A 21,669-nucleotide genomic window follows, 5' to 3' on the forward strand; every position below is an offset into this window, starting at 1 on the left:
ATAACTCGTGTAGCATATAACATTGGGAAATTAGGGTAGTGTATGAACGGCTCTAAGAAACATGGTTTTGAGAACCAATTTAATATGTCAAAATCTGGGTTGTAAATCCGTGCTTTCAAGTTGATGATGCTGTCTTTTATTTTATAACCTAAGAATTGAATATCTGAAAATGCAATTGTTACGTTTTTCGTAGAAGAATGACTGGAAACTGATTACAAAACCTATTAGTATTATTTATTAACCGCGTTTAGTATACACTTTTTTAAAATAGTGCGGGTTTTGTTTTTAACAATAAGTTTTTATTATAATACAATATCCATTTCTAATTTCCATTATTCCTTTAAAAAAATCTTCTTGACTATTAAGTGAAAATCTTACTCTGAGTGTATTTTATTTATCTACCTCTGAGCCTTATACTGAAACACAATCCTGAACTTACCTCACATTTTCGAGGTAATACCCAAACGAGTATTAACACTATATCCCAATATAAAACAATATAGGAGTTTGTACATATAATTGAATGAAATATAGCGGGCTTGGGAGTCAATACCGACCTACGAACACCGTGATGTGAATACGAAGTAGCACTGACACACGGACTGATAGGATGGACAACAAAATTATCAAAAAAGGGAGAATAAACTATTTATTTACGCTATAAATAAAATATGTAACGAAACAATTGATGTACTTTGTAATAAGGCATAACCTAAGCCAAAACAGGACGAAAATTGCGTTTTAGAGAGTTTCGGTTGAACAAATCAAAACATAGCTTTAAGAAACTGTTACTTCTTAAGCATATAATAATATGCGTGATAATTTTGTACAAAGCTTTTCCTCATCTCTATATTTTTCTCTTAAATTACACGAATCAAAATGTGAGATCTAAGCAAATTTCTCTCAAAGAAAAGTGACATAACGTCAGTTCGCCAAAAACCACATATTGCACAAAATTATTTTATCAAAGTGCTTGACAGTTCCTCTGGCTTGATTCCAATATGGCGACTGCAACTTATCAACAATAAACTTGTCACAGTAATTTAGATATAATATATGAACTAATTTGAATATGTATGTGTCGTGATAAGTAATTTATTCTGTGAGTAAATATTTACGAAAAATATTACTATTGGGCGTTGTTTTATCAATGCCAGCGTCTGTATAGTTATTTTTTACAAGGATTTGTCTTATGTCATGTCAGTAGCCGTAATTGCAAAATGAATAACTAATTACGACCAACGTTCGAGTAATCAGTGTCGAAACGTCTAGCAAACAGGAGAAAAGGCTATGTAACATTCGATAAATCCGGAAAAGTCTGCGAGCCTTCAAACCCAAACCTTAATTTTAGTTATAAGAATACGAGTCTTATTTTAGTTTGTCCAACACCACCAACATGTTACCCAACATGTTGGCCCACCTTTTGAACAGTGTATAACAAAGTATTTGCAACTATTACATGTAGATAGTGAAAACGTTTTATCTGCTCCCGTTTAGCCCTTCGTACATGCATTCACTAGGGAAGGGATAAGAATGTAAGCCTTTCTAAATATAGATAAGTATGCGAGGGCGTGATTTTTGTCCTTAATACGAAATGGTAATTTTATAATTATATTATATTTGGGTTATCTTGTTCCGTACAGGTAAGAGAGCCAGATAACAGGTTTCGACATTATTTTCGTTTTACTGTTAGGTTTTCATAGACATAAAAGTACATATTATAGGCGCCAAACATCAATTATATAAATTCCTGTGAAGCCTAATGGACCGAAAAATGAACTGTAGTATTATATTGGTATCACGCAGTCATAATTGCATCAATGCTTAGTCGATCCACATGATTCTTTAAGATAATGTAAGGTCTCGATAATTATAATCGATCGAAATACCCGCCAATGCACTAATAGAAAATATCAAGCCAAGTTTTTAAGGCAAGTTAGTACACTAAATAATGCAATTTGCTACGATCGCTACAAACTTTTACTTTATTCGAATTTACTCTTAACATTCTACAAATAACTTTCAATTTGTTTTCCTAAAATATATCAAAAAGTAACACATGTATAAGACTAGAGAAACCCATATTCAATCATATTAACTTTGACATGAAGCCAACCACAGTATCCTTCAAAAATAACCTAAGCAAAATAATATCAACTTGTCTGAAGAAAATTCTCTTCATACCACAAATAAACTTCTATAACTATTCTCATAAATAAACTATATTATATAACATAGTAGGGGGTACATAATAGGGACTGGGTAAGACAGTGGATCTCAAACTAATACATAGGATCGGTTTATCTGATCGCAGGTTCGAACCCGAGGCAACACACCAATGACTTTTCGAAGTTACGTGTGTATTAGAAATAATTATCACCTGCTCTAACGGCGAAGGAAAACATAGTTATGAAACCTCGCATGGCTAAAATTTGTTTCATACATTTATTGCATGCGTAAAGTCCATGTCAAGTGGGGACCTTACATATTTAACTGTTTGTTTGTCGTATGGTTAGTGGTCAACCTAGTGTCAAAGTTGTTCAAGCCGCCCGAGAGGCCTTTGACATGGCTTAACGACTGTTATCTTATTAGACAACAGCCGGGACCGACTTTTACGTGCCCTCCGAAGCACAGAGACGCCCAGCTCAAATACCACTATGCGGTCACCCATCTATGGAATGACCGCGCCATCGGTTGCTTAACCCACAGATCGTTTACCGTCCGGTGAGTGCAACTGGCTATGGGCGCATATTTAACTGGTGATGCGTTGATGTGGCGACCTAATAACCTATACATGATGCATTTTAATCATATGTAGAATCGCCTCTAGGAATAATACGATTGAGTACCTGGTGCAGCGGTAGAGAAAGTGGTCAAAATCGTTAAGATATTAGACCGTAATAGAAACAAGCTTCTGAAATTCTAGGAAAAATATTTTCGACTGACCTTTCACCGTTTGAAATTTCTGGAATTGAAAGTGGAAACCAAAATAAAGGACTTGTGGAGGAACGAAGTGATCATGTTCCTCCAACACAAAGGGAGGATCCTCCGACCAGGCGAGGTGTTCATGCCTGGTGGGCCTAGGCTGTCCGACTGTTGTAGTCGGGAACTTGTATATATAGTCAGTTGCAGTGCAAACTTCGATAGCGCGATTCAGGACTTGTGACGACAATCACACTGCGCGTGGTGGTTGGTTGTGCGCTGGTCCCGGTCGATGTCGCTGTATGTAGCGATCCGCTACAGATTTTAATGCCATCGGTCTTGCATGTGAGATTTACTCGACCGTGTTGATCGAACTATCATTCTACCCAGTTCCTAAATAGGAGCTAGGAAGAGTGGTTTGCGAAAATCTTTCATTTGAATCTAGAATTAAATTTACTTTACAATAAAATCCTTGATTCAAATAATAGTAACAACAAATTTTCGGTTGCATAAAGCTTGGGAATGCTGGTACAGAAAATAGCAACAATAGTTCTGAACAAAAATGTTGGGAGCCGCAGTGGAGCTTGTTAATATAAATATTTAGTATGCATACGGTTCTATATGCAAACAGGCACATAACAGCGAGATTTACAGGATTGGGCCCGTTTTGTTTATTCTCTTAATCAAGTTGTATCGTCCTTGAAATAGAGTAACAGTAGTTTAGCATTTTGTGTAATAATATGTGTAGTAGATAAATATGCTATGTTTCTTTATGGAGAAAAATGTGCTGTAAAGTACGACTTATTGAACAAATGTACCCTGTGCTAATTAAGGGATGATTTCCGTGTTATTTGTGTTTATAAGTTATTTATTATGGTAAAAGATTTGTACGTGTTAAAAAATTTATTAACAATTTTTTTTGAGGAAGTGAACTTTATTTTTAAAATGTTTGCTATAGTTGAAGAAAAGTAATATGTTACCATTATGGCCACTATTAATGATGAGCCATTAAGTTAACAATACTATGGGTAATGAAATTATCAAGAGCATGAGCATTATATAAAAGCTTGTTTTGCCCTATCGTTATCGAATTAAATCAAGGACTTTCCTTACAAAATTAGGAGAAGAATCGGGTAACAATAAGGAGGAAATCCAGGAAACTGTCTTTTCGTAGTTCGTTTATATAATAAGCTAAGCAGACAAAATTTACAAATCGTGTCGTATAGAGATGGGAAAGTAAGGTATCGATAAATTTCAAAAATATTATATCTATACCAATATTACAAAGCTGACGAGGTTGTTTATTTGTTTGAACGCGCTAATCTCAAGAAATACTGGTTCGAATTGAAAAAATATTTTTGTGTTAAATCGACCATTTATCGAGGAAGGCTTTAAGCTATATAACATCACGCTAGGCCATAGGCCATTAGGAGCGGTGTAGCAACGAAAAATGCTACAACAACAGGGAAAATTATGACCTATTGTCTCCTTTGTGATCCAAGCAAAGATCAACTGGTTCACTTGTAATAATCTGTTATTAAATTCTAACAAAACTAAGTGCATTAGGTTCACTATGCCCAACGCGAGGAATTCAGGTACTAACATAGTCGTAAATGGGCAAACTATCGATTTGGTAGATTCGGCAACTTTTTTAGGTATCAGTCTGGATAGCAAGCTCCAATGGGGCACTCAGATAGCGCATCTCTCGGGGAGACTCAGCTCCGCCGCGTACGCAATCAGAAAAGTAAGACAGTTTGCTGGTGTGGATGCGGCAAGACTGGTTTACTTTAGTTATTTTCACAGCGTCATGTCTTACGGTATATTACTGTGGGGTAAGGCTGCTGATATAGATGTTATTTTTGTCCTTCAAAAAAGAGCTATCCGTGCAATTTATAGTTTAGGAGCGCGAGACTCCTTGAGAGAGCTTTTTGGGCAGATAGGGATACTGACGGTGTCATCACAGTATGTGCTTGCAAACTTGTTGTATATAAAACAAAATTTAGGGACTTTCGCAACAAATAGCGATAGACACAATTATAACACTAGAAACAGACACAAATTAGTAGGTCCCCATCATCGTTTACACAAGGTGCACAATTCGTTTGTAGGTCTCGGCATTCGTTTCTTCAACAAGCTTCCCAAGCACATCATGGATTTACCCCTGCCAAAATTCAAAGTTGCTGTTAAGGAACATCTCGTTAGGAAAGCTTATTACAGAATTGATGAGTATCTAAACGACAATAGCTCTTGGGATTAGTCGCTCGCTTGATTAGGATTCTTTTAAATTAGGGAACTTTGCTATAAATTGTATAAACTCAGTAGCAGTAGGTCTAATATTGTAAAATATGGGCAATTAATGATGCAAATAGGTGATGTTACGTACAATTTGATGTTATTCATAAAACTGACACTTTTTTTCTTTTATAATGTTCACAACCAGTGTGCTCACTTGCTGCCCATATTCTTATTATCACATGCTAGTAGGTGCTCCCAACATACGGTATGATCAGAGACTAATAAATAACCTAGCTATATTAATTTAACTTAATTGACGTTTAGTCTATATCGCTGATTGTTGGCAGCTCCTCGCATGATCAATTATTGTATCAACCACATTGCAAAACTTTTGGCGATTGAAAAGAGTGGCCGTGAGTTTCTCGCTAGCTCTTCTCATAAGGCTCTACCCCCTTTCCGAGCTAGTGGTAGATTCAGTAATTGTAACGACTATCATAAGTGTCAATATTTGACCTAAATGAATAAATGATTTGATTTTGATTTTGATTTTGATCCGGGTGTTTTAAATAGTTTCCAAGACATAGTAGGATGATTTATTAAAAACCAGTATTAAATAAAATAAATCTAGCAAGACAACATATTTTACAAATTAAAAGTAGTTCATGAGTCATAGTTTTTTTTACAGTTTCTTCATAACTTTTGCCGTCAAAATATCTTATGAATAAAATTATCTAACGATAAAAAAAATGTTGTATAAAGAATTTAGTAACAAATTCTTATTTTCCCATACATTTGCGAGTCGATATAAAACAGAAGACATTATAGTTTGCGACATCTTCAGTAAGAAAGTCCAAGTACTTCGACAAAGTTCTTTATTTAAGTTACTTTCACACAGCGACTGTAGGAAAAAACTTTTCAGCTTATAGTCACTGGGGGAACAATAAATAAAAATAGTTGCTTTTATTTCAATTTTGCAATGTCTATGGAAGTGTGAATAATGAAAAGAATTCACGTATGTTGATATTTGGCTTAGTTTTGGTTAGAAAACTTTTAGGATTTTTTCAGGTGCCACTTTTTAGACGATTGTTAGTTAGTTTCAAATCATAGTTGGTGCTGGCCAATACATCAGTAAAAAAAGGTAATTAGTGTAAAATATTAAAGTCTCTTCCTGTGTGGAACAAATCACCTAATAGGTAACGACATAAAAGTACGAAAAGGCGGAGACATAATAAATATTACTTTTAATTTTTTAACACACTAACTCCCACACTAATTTATACCACACTTTAAATTTAAATATATTTTGCTACAGCAAACAATTTTTATACAGGCGTCACAATTATCCATGAAAAAGTAGAACATTGTTTTATCGATATCGAAAATACTCAGTATCATCCCATCACTAAAACAATCCGTATCTTGGTGACTGTAAAACACAAACAACTGCGATGTCTCCAGTAATTGCTTGTACAATACAGTTGTTTAATTATAATAAATTGTCTTGACAAGCCACCTTTACATTTATATTGGAAAAGGGAGTATTTACAAACCAAATTCTTTGTAAAACCGTGTTTGAGGTAGAGTTTATTTGTTAATTTAGAACCGACTTACACATTTGATTTTATTTAATCAGACTAATTGATATTGTACGATTTTTAGAATAGTTTTTCAAACATTGTCCTTGCTTTGATTCAATTTTGTAACTAATATTTGTATTGTGAAACCGTTATCGACTTAAACAAGGAATCAATATTTCAAATTGAAAACAAAAGCCGTAAAGAGCCCGACATATTATTATGGTATATACCAGGCAATATGCATGTTATGTTAAGCTCGCCCCTTATTATTTGGTACTAACATTGTTAATTGCAGTACGCAATGAATTCCCGTTTTCACAAAACTTTATACAACTGCTCCACTCCTATTGGTCAAAGCGTAATGTTATATAACCGAAAGCCTTCCTCAATAAATGGACTATCACCTTCCTAACAATTCTTCAATTTGAACCAGTAGTTTCTGAGAAAAACGCCTTCAAATAAACAAACTTTTCAGTCCTCAGTCAGATCCATTTGTTCGCTTATTCAATAAGTGAACAAATGGAGGCTCATTTTCAACAAATAACAGGGCACAATTGTAAAATATTCCTTGTTATGTACACTGTCGCGTGTCTATCAGGGCGGTACCAACCCGTGCCAGTTCGTAAATAGATCGGTTATTGATTTCACGTTACTATTACTGAAGACACGTGGCTTCTCCTTGCAGTGTCTTGCAAGGTTGAATGTTATTGCAATGTTGTAGGTAAGAAGCTTTTTAACCGACTTCAAAATAAGAGGAGGTTCTCAATTCGACTGTATTTTGTTTTTTTGGAATGAAATGATTGGTGAACTATAATTTCACGCCCTTTTCCCGTAGGGGTACGCAGAGACCAAAGAACGCCTTTCGGAACGATACTTATATTGTTTTATATTGTTCATAATGAAGATTATCAATGTAATTATTTAATTTACTAATCGTTCAGAAGGAAGGAGGAGAAATAAGTCTAATAAGAATAGGAGAACAAATGAGTCTAGGCTGCTCATTTTGAATGATTACTTTTGCAATAGTAGTAATATATTAGTTGCAGTTGTTATAAGTTAGACGATGTATTTTTTACACACACATTTTAAACTTGTCCAATTCAACAACTTTTCAACAAGGGTATAAAATTTTATACTTACCCCTGATAATTCAAGTGAATCATAAGTTACCAAAACGTACAAGATTTTCTAACCATGTCAATAAAACCTAGGGAGTAGAAACATCTTAAATTTGACCTCAATTACGTACTGAGAGGGTACTACCACACCTGTCTACACATACAATAATATACGAAATTCAATGAGATCTTAACACGACTAAGGCGGAAGGCTTAGCGGGCTTGAACGTCCGAATGAGGCAGCGATAAGAAGGAGGGAGGAACTGCCCCTCCTGGAGGAAATTGCACAGTTATCTGACCTCATTGCCGAGCCTAACTAACTGGGAGGGTAGTTTGTTTTTATACGAATTACTTTAGACTATGTGGTTTTGTTAGTTTTGCTTTTGTGATGATGATCGTAGAGTCTTTCATTTGATTTCCCTGTAAGGTTATTTTTTTATGTTACTATAGAAATATTAAGGGCTAATAAAAAGCTTCAATAAGAGAATATAACGCCGGTGTTACATCATCGTATTTAAACTTGTTTCGAGTGTGTATAGTTCAAAGACTCCTACTGACAAGTTTCTACGTTTTACCTTATTCAGGGATCGCCTGTGGGACCTTATAATTAGCAGTCGCACAGAAAATCACTCGAATCTTTTGAAAGAAGAAATTGCAAAACCGTAACAATGCAACCCATCCCTAAAACAACCGCACGAACATTGCTTAACTTTCCTTTGAAACAGTAACAATTTCAAAACCTAATATTATTATGTACAATTAAAACTAGTTTACAAACAAGCTAAACTTTTGCTAGTAAGCGTATGAATTGAAAATTAGTTGTGGACGATTTGGCGCACGTTTCACTACGAGTGGTAAATGCTCTGAAATCAGTCGCAAATGAATAGAACTTGGATCGCTAACTGTTAAACGTAATGCATGATTATTTGGGTTAAGTGAAAAGTAGTTTTAGTTTAGTTTCAGAATAATAGCAATTTGTGTCATCCAGGTATTTCTTAACTTCACGACTGTTGTAACTGAAGGGAAAGCTAGAAACATATCGTAATACCAGTTTTGATTAAAATATTGTCGTATTTCATGGGGTGAACCCATTGCCTAGTAACAGGTATCTCAGAGTTTTAATAAGAACATATAAACAAATGATAGACCTTGCTCGATTGGATAATGGATTTTAAAATGTTGTAGTAGATATATTATAATATACACCAACCATTTACCTTGGAATGCTTGACGTTTCGGCACAGGTTACACTGGCCGTATTCTCAGCCTGTCTGTATAAGTAGCGATAGAAGCAGTACTATTTTTTTTTATACCCCATATCTGTCCCACTGCAGGGCAAGGTTCTCCTCCCAACGTAAATAAATTAATATAGTAACTTTTGATGGTGAAAACGTAAACTTAAAAAACGTAAAAAAATATTAAAAGACCAGACATTACTAACTAATCATGTTACTAACACGCTTATGGATTTTGTCCGAAATAAAGATATTCTATTCTATTCTATATTCTATTACTTCAAGAGTCAAAAAGCAAACTAAATATTTCACAAATCAAACAGATAAAGTTTTCCTGAATAGGTATAAGCAATAAAATTTTAATATACAACTGTGTGCAGGTGAAATTTGGCAACATTCCTCAGTGGGGAAGGTACGCTTGGATGATGTCCAACGAACACACACAGTTATGTGCAAGTGCATAGAAAAGTATCGTTATTTATTTGTTTACTAGATTAGCGGACTCATCCGAGTTTGCCTGCGTAAACAGAGTCACAATAAACAAAAATATACTGTATGAAATTTTAAGTAATCAGACGCCCTAGAAAGACAGATAATTTTGTCGAAGTTCAAAAAGTTCAGGTGCGTAGTACTCGTAACCGGTGGCCTTATATGACCAAATGTACATTGACAAAATAATAAATTATGCTGTAGATACAATTACATTTTAAACCTGCACAACAAAGTATTTAATGATAATTTGTAAGCTTAACATATTAATATACAATGTCATTTATATGAAGACATTATTTTGATGTTTTGGCATGGAACAATATTATGATATTACATAGTTTCAATAGTATAAACGATCAGCGGGTAAATGAGCCATGTGCCTTTTTGAACAAAATTGACAATTGATTGACAACTTACCATACGAAAGAAAGAATCGGGCAAATAATTTCAGACTTGCTACTTAAGCAAAGATTTTAAATTAGCTAATACCCGCGAATTTGTCCGCGTGGACTTAGGACATAATTTTCGTACAAACTTTCTCCCCCTTGGCGGTAGAATTGATCAAAATCTTTTCTTACCAGATGCCTACGTCATAGCCTCCACCTGCATGCCAAATTTCAGCCCGATCTATCCAGTGGTCTTGGCTGTGCATTAATAGATCACTATGTCAGTCAGTCAGTCATCTTGAAGTCATATATATTTAGATAACCTCAAAAAGTAATATCCTCTATAAAGCCTTCTAAAATCTTATCTTTCATATTATACCTGTACGTTAAGATCGTGATACAACCCAATATTATAACAAGTAGTGCGCTTGGCAAGAGCTCTTGTTTACCTTACGACGGCGCTACGGTCGCCATACTTTATACGTGGACGGGATTTACGATAACTGCGGAAATGTACTCTGAACTTTCGCTTTGCATGACTTATGTTTTATGGAGTTTAACGTGATCATTTAAATTATTTTGTTTGATGTTTCAGCACGAGCTGAGTGTAGGTACTTTTGTATGAAAACATTTTGATGGACGTAATTTTTTACGTTCTTCAAAAAATATGTGTGTAAATTTACATGCTTGATTAAATATTTATAAGAATTTGTAACTCTAGAAAAAGTAATCGCCCAATAATCTTTGAATTACGCTCAAAATAATAAAAAAAATTTTTTAGATCTTCAAATCATATCTTACAAAGATACGATTGAAATTAAATAATACATTAAAAGAAGTAAAATCTTTTTAATTATGAAAGTAACGTAAAATAAAGGAACAGTTCATATTGTCACATCATAATTGAGCCGCCCGAACAGGGACTTGAACCCTAGAATCTTAGCTTTAAAGTCCAATGCTCTACCGTCTGAAAGAACCAACACAGGACTTTATCCAAGCTATAAAAGAAACATGGCCGCCCTCCCCAGATGGGATGCGCGTTCAAAATATTTGTGTAGCACTAGGCTCTGCTCGGATTTATCGTGCTATTATACGTCTGTCTGTTTGTTTCGTACACAAAACAATATGCCACGCTGTTTGAGTAGAAATAAAATAAAACTTAGTATGGAGAATATTGCATTCTGGTTTCTACGTATGAAAGTATGATAACAGCCTTAGGGAAAATTTGCAATTATTGAATAAGTTTATTTAAGAAAAAGAATTGATGTTTAGAAAAGTAATGTAAGGCAAAACTGTTAATTCAACATTGTTTATGTACAGTCATGATCAAATTGTATTCAACCGTCACATTTTCAATCTCATGCTTTTGATTGAACACAATGAATATCCAATTACAAATCACACTAACCTGAATGTTTTCGTAAAAATTTTTACAGTGTATATTTCGCACAGAAATTTATAGTTGTTGTTTCGAATTTCTCTGTTTATTTATTTGATGTTTTAACAAAAATAATTAGTAATTCGATCAGATCACTAACTTTTGTCTGGTACATGTAATTCTACCATGCTTTGGGATTTGACGACCCATAAGAAGTCTAATCAAACCCCTGATTGTTTTGTACGTTTTCCTACATCATACGTGCTTTCGTTCGTGACTGTACATAGGTATTATAATGAGAGAGGTACCGCAAACTAGAATCTTAACACAATCAGCGCATGCAGCGGATTGTAATGCAATTTGCTTCAACTTAATACGTTTGTAGCGCACTGTTCCACTGAGAAAAGTAGGTTATAAGGAGATTTGCTAGTGCTACCATTAGTAAGATTATGTATGGTACGCGCAAAGTTACTTTGTGTGTCTGAATATAGCTGCAAGTCGAGCAGTAAAGAAGTCGAACAAAAGTAGGTAATTTCTATGTACGAGTGCACTGCTTTAAGAAACTATTCCAGTTTGTGAAATGGGTTCTAAAAATCGTTTCTAGCTCTTATTTTTTCAGTACCTATGATTTTAGAACTGAAACGAATCCTTTTTTGTCCAGCTTAGGTACTAAAAGAAGAATACTTCAATATCTAACCTCACATAAAAAAATACAATATACATCGCAAATGATTTCTGTATATTAACGTATTTTATGCGAGAAATAAATGTGAATGCCAATTGCTTGCAAGACATCACCTGTTTCAATGAGCAATGAGATAAAAATCTCTAAAAAGATGCTATAATCTACTATCAAAATAAATGAATCATCTTAGTGATTAAGAACGGTTCGTAAACACTAGACTATTAATCACTGGAACAGCTCAAAACTTAATAGCTCGAGTCCCCGGTAATGGCTTGAAGCCTTTCGCTGCAAAAAATGGCCGGAATTTTTATAGCTTTGAAGATTAAATGGGTATGGGTTCCGTAGAAATGAAATTGAAATTACTTGGAAGGAATTTCAATATGGCATGGTTTAATTGTACTTTGATTCTAATTAAATACTTTTAATGTTGAGGGATTGTAAATCATATGAGCCATGAGGTTAAGTATCGTTGCTGAGGTTTAGTATTGGATGGGCGACAGCTTCATATTGATAGAGATTTGCCCATTGACTTTTATCATAGGTATAGTATCCCGAATGCGAAAGGGGCATACATATTTTACTATTGAAAGTTGCCACTCCCGATTAGGCTTTCTGACCCACGAAAGGAAAATCACAAAATTTATACAATGCCACCTTTATTATCTGCAATGCAATAGATGAATACAAGCCTATGATGATGATGATGATAACGATGGTGATGGTGATGATGATGGTAAATAAGCCGATGACGATAATATTGATAAGAGGATTAAGCCATTACAAAACAACATCGCTAAGATTTCGGGCCATTCTGATAGTAAGTCATTAAAAAAAAACAGCCCTCCTATTCTAAATGAGGTCATTTAGAATCATAAAACTAAAACCCAATCTTTCTACAGCTCCCTTAAGCTATTAGCGAAACTATAATCTAGATATAAAGCAACGATATAGACGTATAAATAACGCGAGAAGCTCGTAACTGTCATCGAAAGGACGCTACTGTTGTCTCACAAGACTTTAACTGCCCGTATTTATGATGAACGAGTGAAGACAACGTTTTTTGTTAGTCCTTTTATCTTGTGAAATGATACAAACATACATACAAAGTATTGTGTCTCCTTATAAAGTAGGTAAGGTCCAAATAACGTTATTTGCTGTATATTTGCAAATTTATTATGCTTCGTTCACCTATGCATACAATTTCTACATTATTTTTTGTCTAATTAGGTACTATAAGTATTGTGATACTGTAATATTATTGCATGCATTCAAGAAGACGTTCTATTTTGTGATTCTTAACTGGTAAAGTTACTAAAATATTATTCTTTATATATATATAAACTAAATTGTATAATTACTAATCTATACTCAGTTGAATCAATAATTATTAATTATAATCGAAATCGTTAATTATAATTAACGCGATGTGTTTAATATTTTACGACATTAAAAATCTGTTGCCCTGAAAACTTAACTAAATTCTCACACAAGACATTTAAAACATATGCTTTAATTTAACATCATATTTGTATCCACTCAATAAGTGCCTTTGATTAAGATATACATTATTTAATATTTAAAAAACGACTACTTTACTAATCACACTGAAATGACTCACAAAAACGTTTCAACTCGCTCCACGTGACCACGGTACCCTACAAAAATTCCGTACGCCCGCGCCGAATGTTGATGCATTTAGCATAAATTTGCACTGGCAAGGAATTTAAATCATTTATCGGACTCCCAGGCGTCTATGGTAATGTCATTTTTACCATTGATTAATGGAATTTTTGATTCACAATTGGACAATCGATCTGTTATTTTTAGGGAGGGAATTTTATTGCGAGGGATTAGGAGAGTAGGTACTGGTTATTGTGACTTTTATTGGATGTTGATTATTAATGTCTTTGAACATTTACGGAGTTATAGATTTGTAACTAAATTTTTGCTTGCATTAAAAGCTTTTGAAGTCTTTTTCTTGCTAATGTTAATATTGTAATTTAGTTCGCATTTTTGAGGGTAGTTTTCATTAGTGAAAGTCGTTTTAGAAGAAAAGTAAAGTAGTCGGCAAAATTAAAAGAAACTTCTTTTAAGTCTTAAGTTTAAGGCGTTTCCTACAGTTGCAACTAGACAGCGTTCTACTGCTCAAAAAAATATAATATAGACTGACAAAATTTTTGCCTTCATAAAATCTCTCTTCATTTCTGATAGGATAAATAGAAACAAAAAGCACACTTCCAGTCTCACCACAAAAATTACCTCTTAATAAGCAATTACACACAATCAACAAACTTCGTAAGGCACTATCCATACAATCAGACTTTCCCCACTTACTCGTATAATAGTATAATGCAGGGTTTCGTCACGTTGCACCGAGAACTGCGGGCAGGTCGTGCGGGTCCCGGCGACTTTCTAACTTAATGTGAAGATCGCAATTTCCTTAGAACATGCTCTCCGTGAATAAGGGCACGTACGGATAGGGAGATTAAACGCTGCGACTTTTATTTCATCATCATTATCGGTCAAAGCCATTTTCTTCGCAGTGCAGATTGCAAGACATGGAATGAGCGCAACGTATATACTTAAAAAACTTAACGAAGATATTGTTTGTAGATTGCATTTTTTGCCGTCTAAAAGATTACTGGGATAAAAGAAAATATACACTTTTTATATTGCTTTGATTTTCGATAATTTAAGATTTGTATTTTATAAAAAAATCATTTCAAGATGTATGGATGTAAATGAAGCAAGCGAAGTTTGTAAGGATCGTCCAAGTGGCGTTCTTTTCTTGCCTACCCCTATGGAAAGAAGGCGTGATTTTAGGTATGATGTAAAAGACATGTAAAAGAAATAGTTTTTCACTTTTATAATTGGTTCCTAATCTTACAAATAAAAAAAAGACTCTGATAATTCAAATAGCTGGATATGAAAGGGCCAAAGATTAGACTAGGTACTATAAACATACAGTTACAACATTTCTACCTAATTTAACCAGACAAGTCTTTAACTCAAAGAAACGTGACTAGATCTCATGAAACGTGTTAATCATCGTCTAGGTTTTGTACATTGCACATCTTATGTGGTATGAAGTAGATGGAATAATTTCCCTCGCATCGTTAGCGTGATGATAGGTACAGGTATTAATGGCTTTCGAAGACTAGAAGCTATTACATTTTTAGTTAAAGATAGATAAGTAATTTTAATATATGATTTTGAAATTAATGTTTTTTTTGTCAAAACAAGACGAATTAAGATTTAACCCTTGAGTTTTTGGACTTTACAATACACTGTCATCTGACCAAACTAAGCAGAGCTTGTACCTAAGGTTACCAAATAACTGATCAACATACTTATACATATACTTCTCAATGCAGACTTATATGGATATTACCAAAGACTTATGGATCACAGTTTATTTTGGAATCTTAGGGAATGGACTTAATTTAAGGTACATCAGTAACGAGGCAACCTGCTTAACTATCTGCTTTACGGTACACACCTTCAGTTCATACTTATATTCTGAATGGGCATTTTATTTTATCGTATAGTGATACATATATGTAGATAGTGATCAACCTAGTGCCAAGTTGTTCAAGCAGAGTAGGTATAATAAAAATAACAGTTTAGTCTACTACTACGTCTATAGCCTTAGACCTCAAAATGAACCTTATGAGAAAGTATGTCGGGTAAGAAGAAATAATTACAACGTAATTGAATTATATTACGATGCTTAGATTTTATGTTGAGCACTTTCAGTATTAGTTTCATGGCGTTAATAGATACTTATTTTACTTTATATAAGAATGGGTGCTATCTCTATCGATCTAAGGGCAGTACTCACTGTTAGACTTGATCGAGTCATGAATTTTAGTGGAAATGATAGCTCGATCGAGTAAAATTCATTACGAAGGGAGGTTATGTTTTGTCTCATGATGTTCCTAAAAGTTTAGAGTAACTTTAAAAGGGTTGTTTAAAAATACTATTGTAGTGATTTTGAAGTAAATACTCCACCATAACCGAGTGAAAAGTCTGTCCATTTACGACTACTAAGTCCTACTTACTAAGTTAGGTGTTCAAAATGAAAATTTTAAATTATATTTGACAGTTACATCCGGCTTTTGAAAAAAGGCATTACTTAACCCTCTCCATTGAAAGAAAGAATGGAAAATAAAGGGTTAAAAATACCTTAAATCAAAAATGCAAAAAATGAATTTATTCAAATAAAGAGCCGTTAAGATCGCAACAATGAATAATTGTACATCTACCCGCTTTTGTGTGAGAATAACTTTTTAAAACTTCGCAATTTTAAAAATATAAAATGGCTGCCGTTGGCGTCTTGTTGTGACTGGCGCTAACTGGATTTATCCGGTACTTTTGCATATGAAAAGAAGTCTTTTAGACTGCAAACCGTCTTTTGTGAAGGTTTTAAGTTATATCCCTTTAATATTTAAATGAAAACGTTGGGGTATCGTCGCGAAATTGATGTTGAATTGTTTTGAAATGTGGGAGTTATGCATTTTAATTGATAGTATGCTGCTTTTATTCGATTAAAAAAAAAAATAAGGTACTATTTACAAATGATTTTCTTTGGGTTGTATTTATGTGCATTATTCAAGATGTAAGTATGTAGCTGAATTCATATAAATTGTGTATTTTCTTTGTAGCACAACGAAATAAATTCTGACCAAAAAATATGTATGCTAGAACAAAAGATATTTAAAACACTTTGCCAAAAATAGAAATCTACTTACTGCTTTAAATTATTGCACCCGGTAGTATAGAGTTAAAAATTTTGATCATAAGAGAAGCCTTTGAAAGTGATATGGTTTTCATGTCTTTTGTAGCACAAAATATATTAACTAATAGTCGTTTCCTAAAAGAGTTCATTTGGCATATTCTAACTATCCAAGTAATTAAATTTTATGCGTAGGTATGTTTTGTAAATATTCCTAATACTGTTCTTTGCTGTAAAGTGTTCATGTACAAAATGTACAAAAACAATATTAATCTCAAGGAACGTGAATATATTAGGTATTTTATATACATAAAATTCGTTTCATAGATAGAGACCAGAAAACTTATACATACATTATTTTAATTTCTCAAAATCAGAATCTCTTGATCTCTTTTCTATTCTTGAGATTAATATTATTTTGATTTATGCGAAAATGATGTTTAATACGTCATAATAATTTATTTATGTAAATAATGAAAAGTGAACTTACGTGTGTAGTCCCAACTGTCTTGGTCATTTTTGAACACGTTCAATCTTTCAGGCTGAAACAAACAAACAAACAAAGATCACTTTATTACCATTTAAATAAAATATACTTTTAGGATAAAAAAAAGATTTTTGTCGTTATGATGAATTCTATTTAGCAAGTTGCTACTGACTCCCACTTACATACAGACATATATCTTAATATAAAATAACGGACATACATACTGTCACACATAATGTGTCAAACTTCAAATTCGTTTTTGAAAATACCAACACCGCGAAAAATTGACTTATTCAAAGGCTAAATCGCAGACATACATACATACAGGTCAAATTCAGAATCTCCTTTTTTGAAGTCGAAGAAGTGGAAATGAAGAAAAATATAAAATTTCTTTTAACCGACCTATTTGTCAAAAAATTTCAAGTCTATTTAATTGAGCCTATTAGCCTATAGCTGGGTTATCCGACGATAAGCACGATATACCTTTTAAACCGGGTGGGCTTAAATACTAACACTAAATAGCTGTCCAACAACCTATCTAAATCATCCTAGCCTGCCTGCCAGCCTAGCCTAGAATATGAATTTTCCCAAAAAAAATCCACGTAATATCCAATATACTATTTATTTACCAAATCTTTATTCCTACCTCACGAAACGGCATGCAGAACATATGTTATACACAATCCAGTGAGAGAATAACGAAATATATAGTTTTTCATATCGGTCCGTGTGTTTGTTGAAATCTACCAATACTCGGCATCTTCCGCTATCTCGTGAAGGGTATGCGAGCTATTTCAATATATTGTACTGTGGGGTAGCTACAACCCTTTCTCGTTTGAGGGTCTTAAGTCAGCGGTTTTATTAGCGGGACGTGGTGGTTAGATAATGTAAATATAGGTTTAGGTTTTTTGAGCTAAAATTCTTTTTTATGGAATACATAACGGGGTGTGTAACGTTTGTCTTTTAGTTCGTTTTTAGGTAGTTTAAAGTTTGGATGTTTGTATGGATGGTGTTACATAATCACGCGAAAAATACAGAAGTTCGTCAAAATTGAATGCATCAATCTTTATATTCAACACAAATTGTGCAAAATCTTATGTTCTAGTACAGCTTATTGGAGCAACCCGAGCAACCTTAAAAATAATAAGAAACTTATTCATCCACAGATGTTTGTATTTTCATGATATTTTCCGAATTTCTTTTCAAACGTTCAGTTACTTAATTTTGTCCCAATCTTAAAACTAGCATCTGAACATTGCCATCTTTCTATTCGACGCTTCATAGGCTTATTTAACCCGCTATCGCTACAAACTCGCTGTTATAATGGCCTCACAATGATAACTCGGCAGAAAGTACAACATTCTTAGGTTGGTTACGCATGTTTTATTGTTTTGCGTTTACGCTCGTCACTATAATGGTGCACTGCGACTTAGAGGCAATCAACTATGGAAATGGGAAAACAGAAATGCAAATATACATTTTTAAACAAAAGTTGTCTATATTTTCCAATAGTCTAGTAGTTCGGTAAACATGTAAATACTATGTTCTTTTGAATTAAAATGATATATATAGAACAGTCTTTAGCAAATTTGCTGCCATTTTCAGCCCAGACGTTTTCATTGGATTTCATGGAGTCAAGAAATTCCTATTCATATTGTGAAAGGGTATATTATATATATCTAACTTCGTATGGTTCTTTTTCACTTCACAACGGCAGAACTGTAACACAAGGCTACCCTAGTACAGGCTCCAAGTCTCTCAAAGGTTTATCTTATATTTATTATTATTTATTTGTAAAAGTGAAAAATTGTACTACCTTTGTGGAGAAATAAATACTTATTATTATTATATTATAATTTGAACATGTTTGTATTTTACATAAACCATATCCCATAGGCTCTGCGTACTTTTTCATGCAAACAAATTCCTATATATTTTCTTATACAAAAACGGTCATAAAATATAAACTACAGTCGCTAAAGTGCTTGACAAACAATACGTTTTGAGCGCGTGACTCGGAGTGCACTGCGAGGGTAGGCAGAGCCCTCCGAGACCTCTCACGCACTCCATACAACTATACACAAGAGAGGGAATGTGTTTATTCATATTTAATGGAAGATGGATGGAGGAGGTTATGAGTTTTTGTGATTTTTGCGCATTTTAGGATGCTTTTGGGAGTACGATTTTTCACTAAAGAAAGAGAGTTGGTTTTTTTATGTATTCAGTTGGACTCTAGGCTTGATTCCTTTTCTGGGAAGAGACTATTGTCCAGCAGTGGGAACATCACGTATAAGAAACTAGCTGACCCGCGCAACTTCGCTTGCGTCACATAAGAGAATGGGTCAAAATTTTCTCCGTTTTTGTAACATTTTTTATTGCTACTCTGCCCCTATTGGTCGTACCGTAAAGATATATAGCCTTCCTCGATAAATGGTCTATCTAACACTGAAAAAATTTTTCAAATCAGACCAGTAGTTCCTGAGATTAGCGCGTTCAAACAAACAAACAAACAAGCTCTTTAGCTTTATAATATTAGTATAGATAATTTGCAATTTACTTCTTCCACAATGACAAAAATACTGAATATATTATTATAATTCAAAATGTCTTAAAAACTCGTTTTCTGAAACACAGAATTTTGAATTTATATAGATAGCTGCGGTCGCTAGTACCATCACTCGACTAAAAAAAATTATCTACCACTTATTTTATTGTTGTAGTTAAATTTTGCTTTTTCTTATTCTTGTAACCTACCATGTTGAACCTTTTATACATTTGAAACAGGCTTCTAATACATCAACTGCCGAAAAAAAACTTGATTCTGTAGATTCTCTTTCTCTTTCTCTTTCTCTTTTTTTTGGAGTAAATTGCTGATGCAATTTCAAATGGTATACTTATCAATACATCAAGTTACATAATCACTCATCACAAATCGACATCGTACAATAGAAAGAGATAGCCATACTTCCGTCCCGCTCCCACACAAAGCTGTAACAGTCCCACGTTGTACATGGAGCGTGGGAGACGATGCACGTCTGCGACGAGTGCGTGGAGTGCGAGCCATTTGTGCAAAGTGCTGCTTCAGCTAAATAGCCGGAGTTATATTGTCTGCCTTTGTGATATGATGGGCTGGTGAAATTATACCGTTGGGTAAAGCTGTTTTGTATCTAGTCTTAGTTCTTATGTTTAGGAGAAAACTACGCTTCTGATGTTTGTTTAGATATTTTCTGGATTCTGTAGCTTTTTGTCAGTCTGCATAGAGTAAACCTTCTGATGGGATTTCAAAAAGTATTATGTACTTATAAGTAAACTTTACTGAGCACACAAAAAATGATGCTTTGTAAAGGTAGGCAGTGTTTTTGTTGTCTCCGATTTCACTGAAATTAGTCAACTGCACCGGAGCCATACATAGCCACACTCTACATTTCATCCATACTATTATGAATATCATAAAGATGAAACACTTTGTTTGTTTGAACACACTTATCTCAGAAACTACTGGTTCGAATTGAACAAAATATTTTTGTGATGCTTAGTCCACTTATTAAGCTGTAAAACATCAAGCTATGACAATAAGAATAGAGCAGCAATAAAAATGTTGGGAAAACGGCTAAACCAAAGTCTACGCGGGTGAAACCGCGATACACCGCTAGTTACATAGCTGACTAAGCATCAAAATATTACAATACTCAAATTCCGTCCTACATAATCTAATGGCACACATTTTTCTTCAGAATTCTTAATAACATATTTATAAAAGCTATTCTTCAAGTATTTTCCTAATTATAGCATATTTCTATACAATTAACATGGCAATAAAATAACGAAAACTGGTCATAAGTCAGTCATGACTTCTCACTATGTGGTTTATGGCCATAGAGTCATGGGGAACGCTATTAAGTTTTGTTTACATATTTAAATGGCCCCTGGCGAGATTTATGGTGGTAGGTACTATACTCACGCGATGTCCAAAGGTTTATTGTGGAGCTATTCATTAATGGGTTTAAAGGTTTTTATAATTCTGGTTGAGTGCCCGTGTGGCAGCATATAAGGCAGGTATTGGATAAGAGTGTAAGTATGTGGCAATGTTTTATTATTATAATCAGGCAGTTGATGAACTAAATGTGACAATGTGTAAGTGCGAGCGAGAGACTGCGATAAAATGAAATTACTTAGTTAGCACGTTTCATATGGCCCGAGTATAGTTGTCAACAATTGGGTTAAAGTAAGAGTAAAAGTTTGAAAAAAAACGGATGAATTTGCCGTGTACTAATACGCACTTCCGGAGAAGAACCGGCAATGCAGGGATACTGCAAACTTAAACTTTGCGTCAGTTCATAGCAAATTCCTTAGTGTCTCGTGCCCAGAAGGGCTTAATCAAAAAGATTGTCTAATTGCTATACTCTCTTTTTTCTTCTT

The 21,669-nt window shown here is 34.0% G+C and overlaps 1 protein-coding gene across 5 annotated transcripts in view; it reads right to left on the reverse strand.

Moving 5' to 3' along the window:
* The window catches only part of sm (heterogeneous nuclear ribonucleoprotein L), a 469,971-nt gene that overhangs the window by 40,488 nt on the left and 407,814 nt on the right, over positions 1–21,669 (reverse strand). For all 5 annotated transcript variants that reach the window (XM_076131364.1, XM_076131363.1, XM_076131361.1 and 2 more), the window contains exon 5: positions 17,254–17,305. In XM_076131364.1, coding sequence (XP_075987479.1) covers positions 17,254–17,305 — 52 coding nt within the window. The remainder of the gene's footprint in view (positions 1–17,253; positions 17,306–21,669) is intronic.

The sequence above is a fragment of the Anticarsia gemmatalis genome, chromosome 26, assembly GCF_050436995.1.
Source record: "Anticarsia gemmatalis isolate Benzon Research Colony breed Stoneville strain chromosome 26, ilAntGemm2 primary, whole genome shotgun sequence".
In the NCBI taxonomy this organism is placed as follows: Eukaryota; Metazoa; Arthropoda; class Insecta; order Lepidoptera; family Erebidae; genus Anticarsia; species Anticarsia gemmatalis.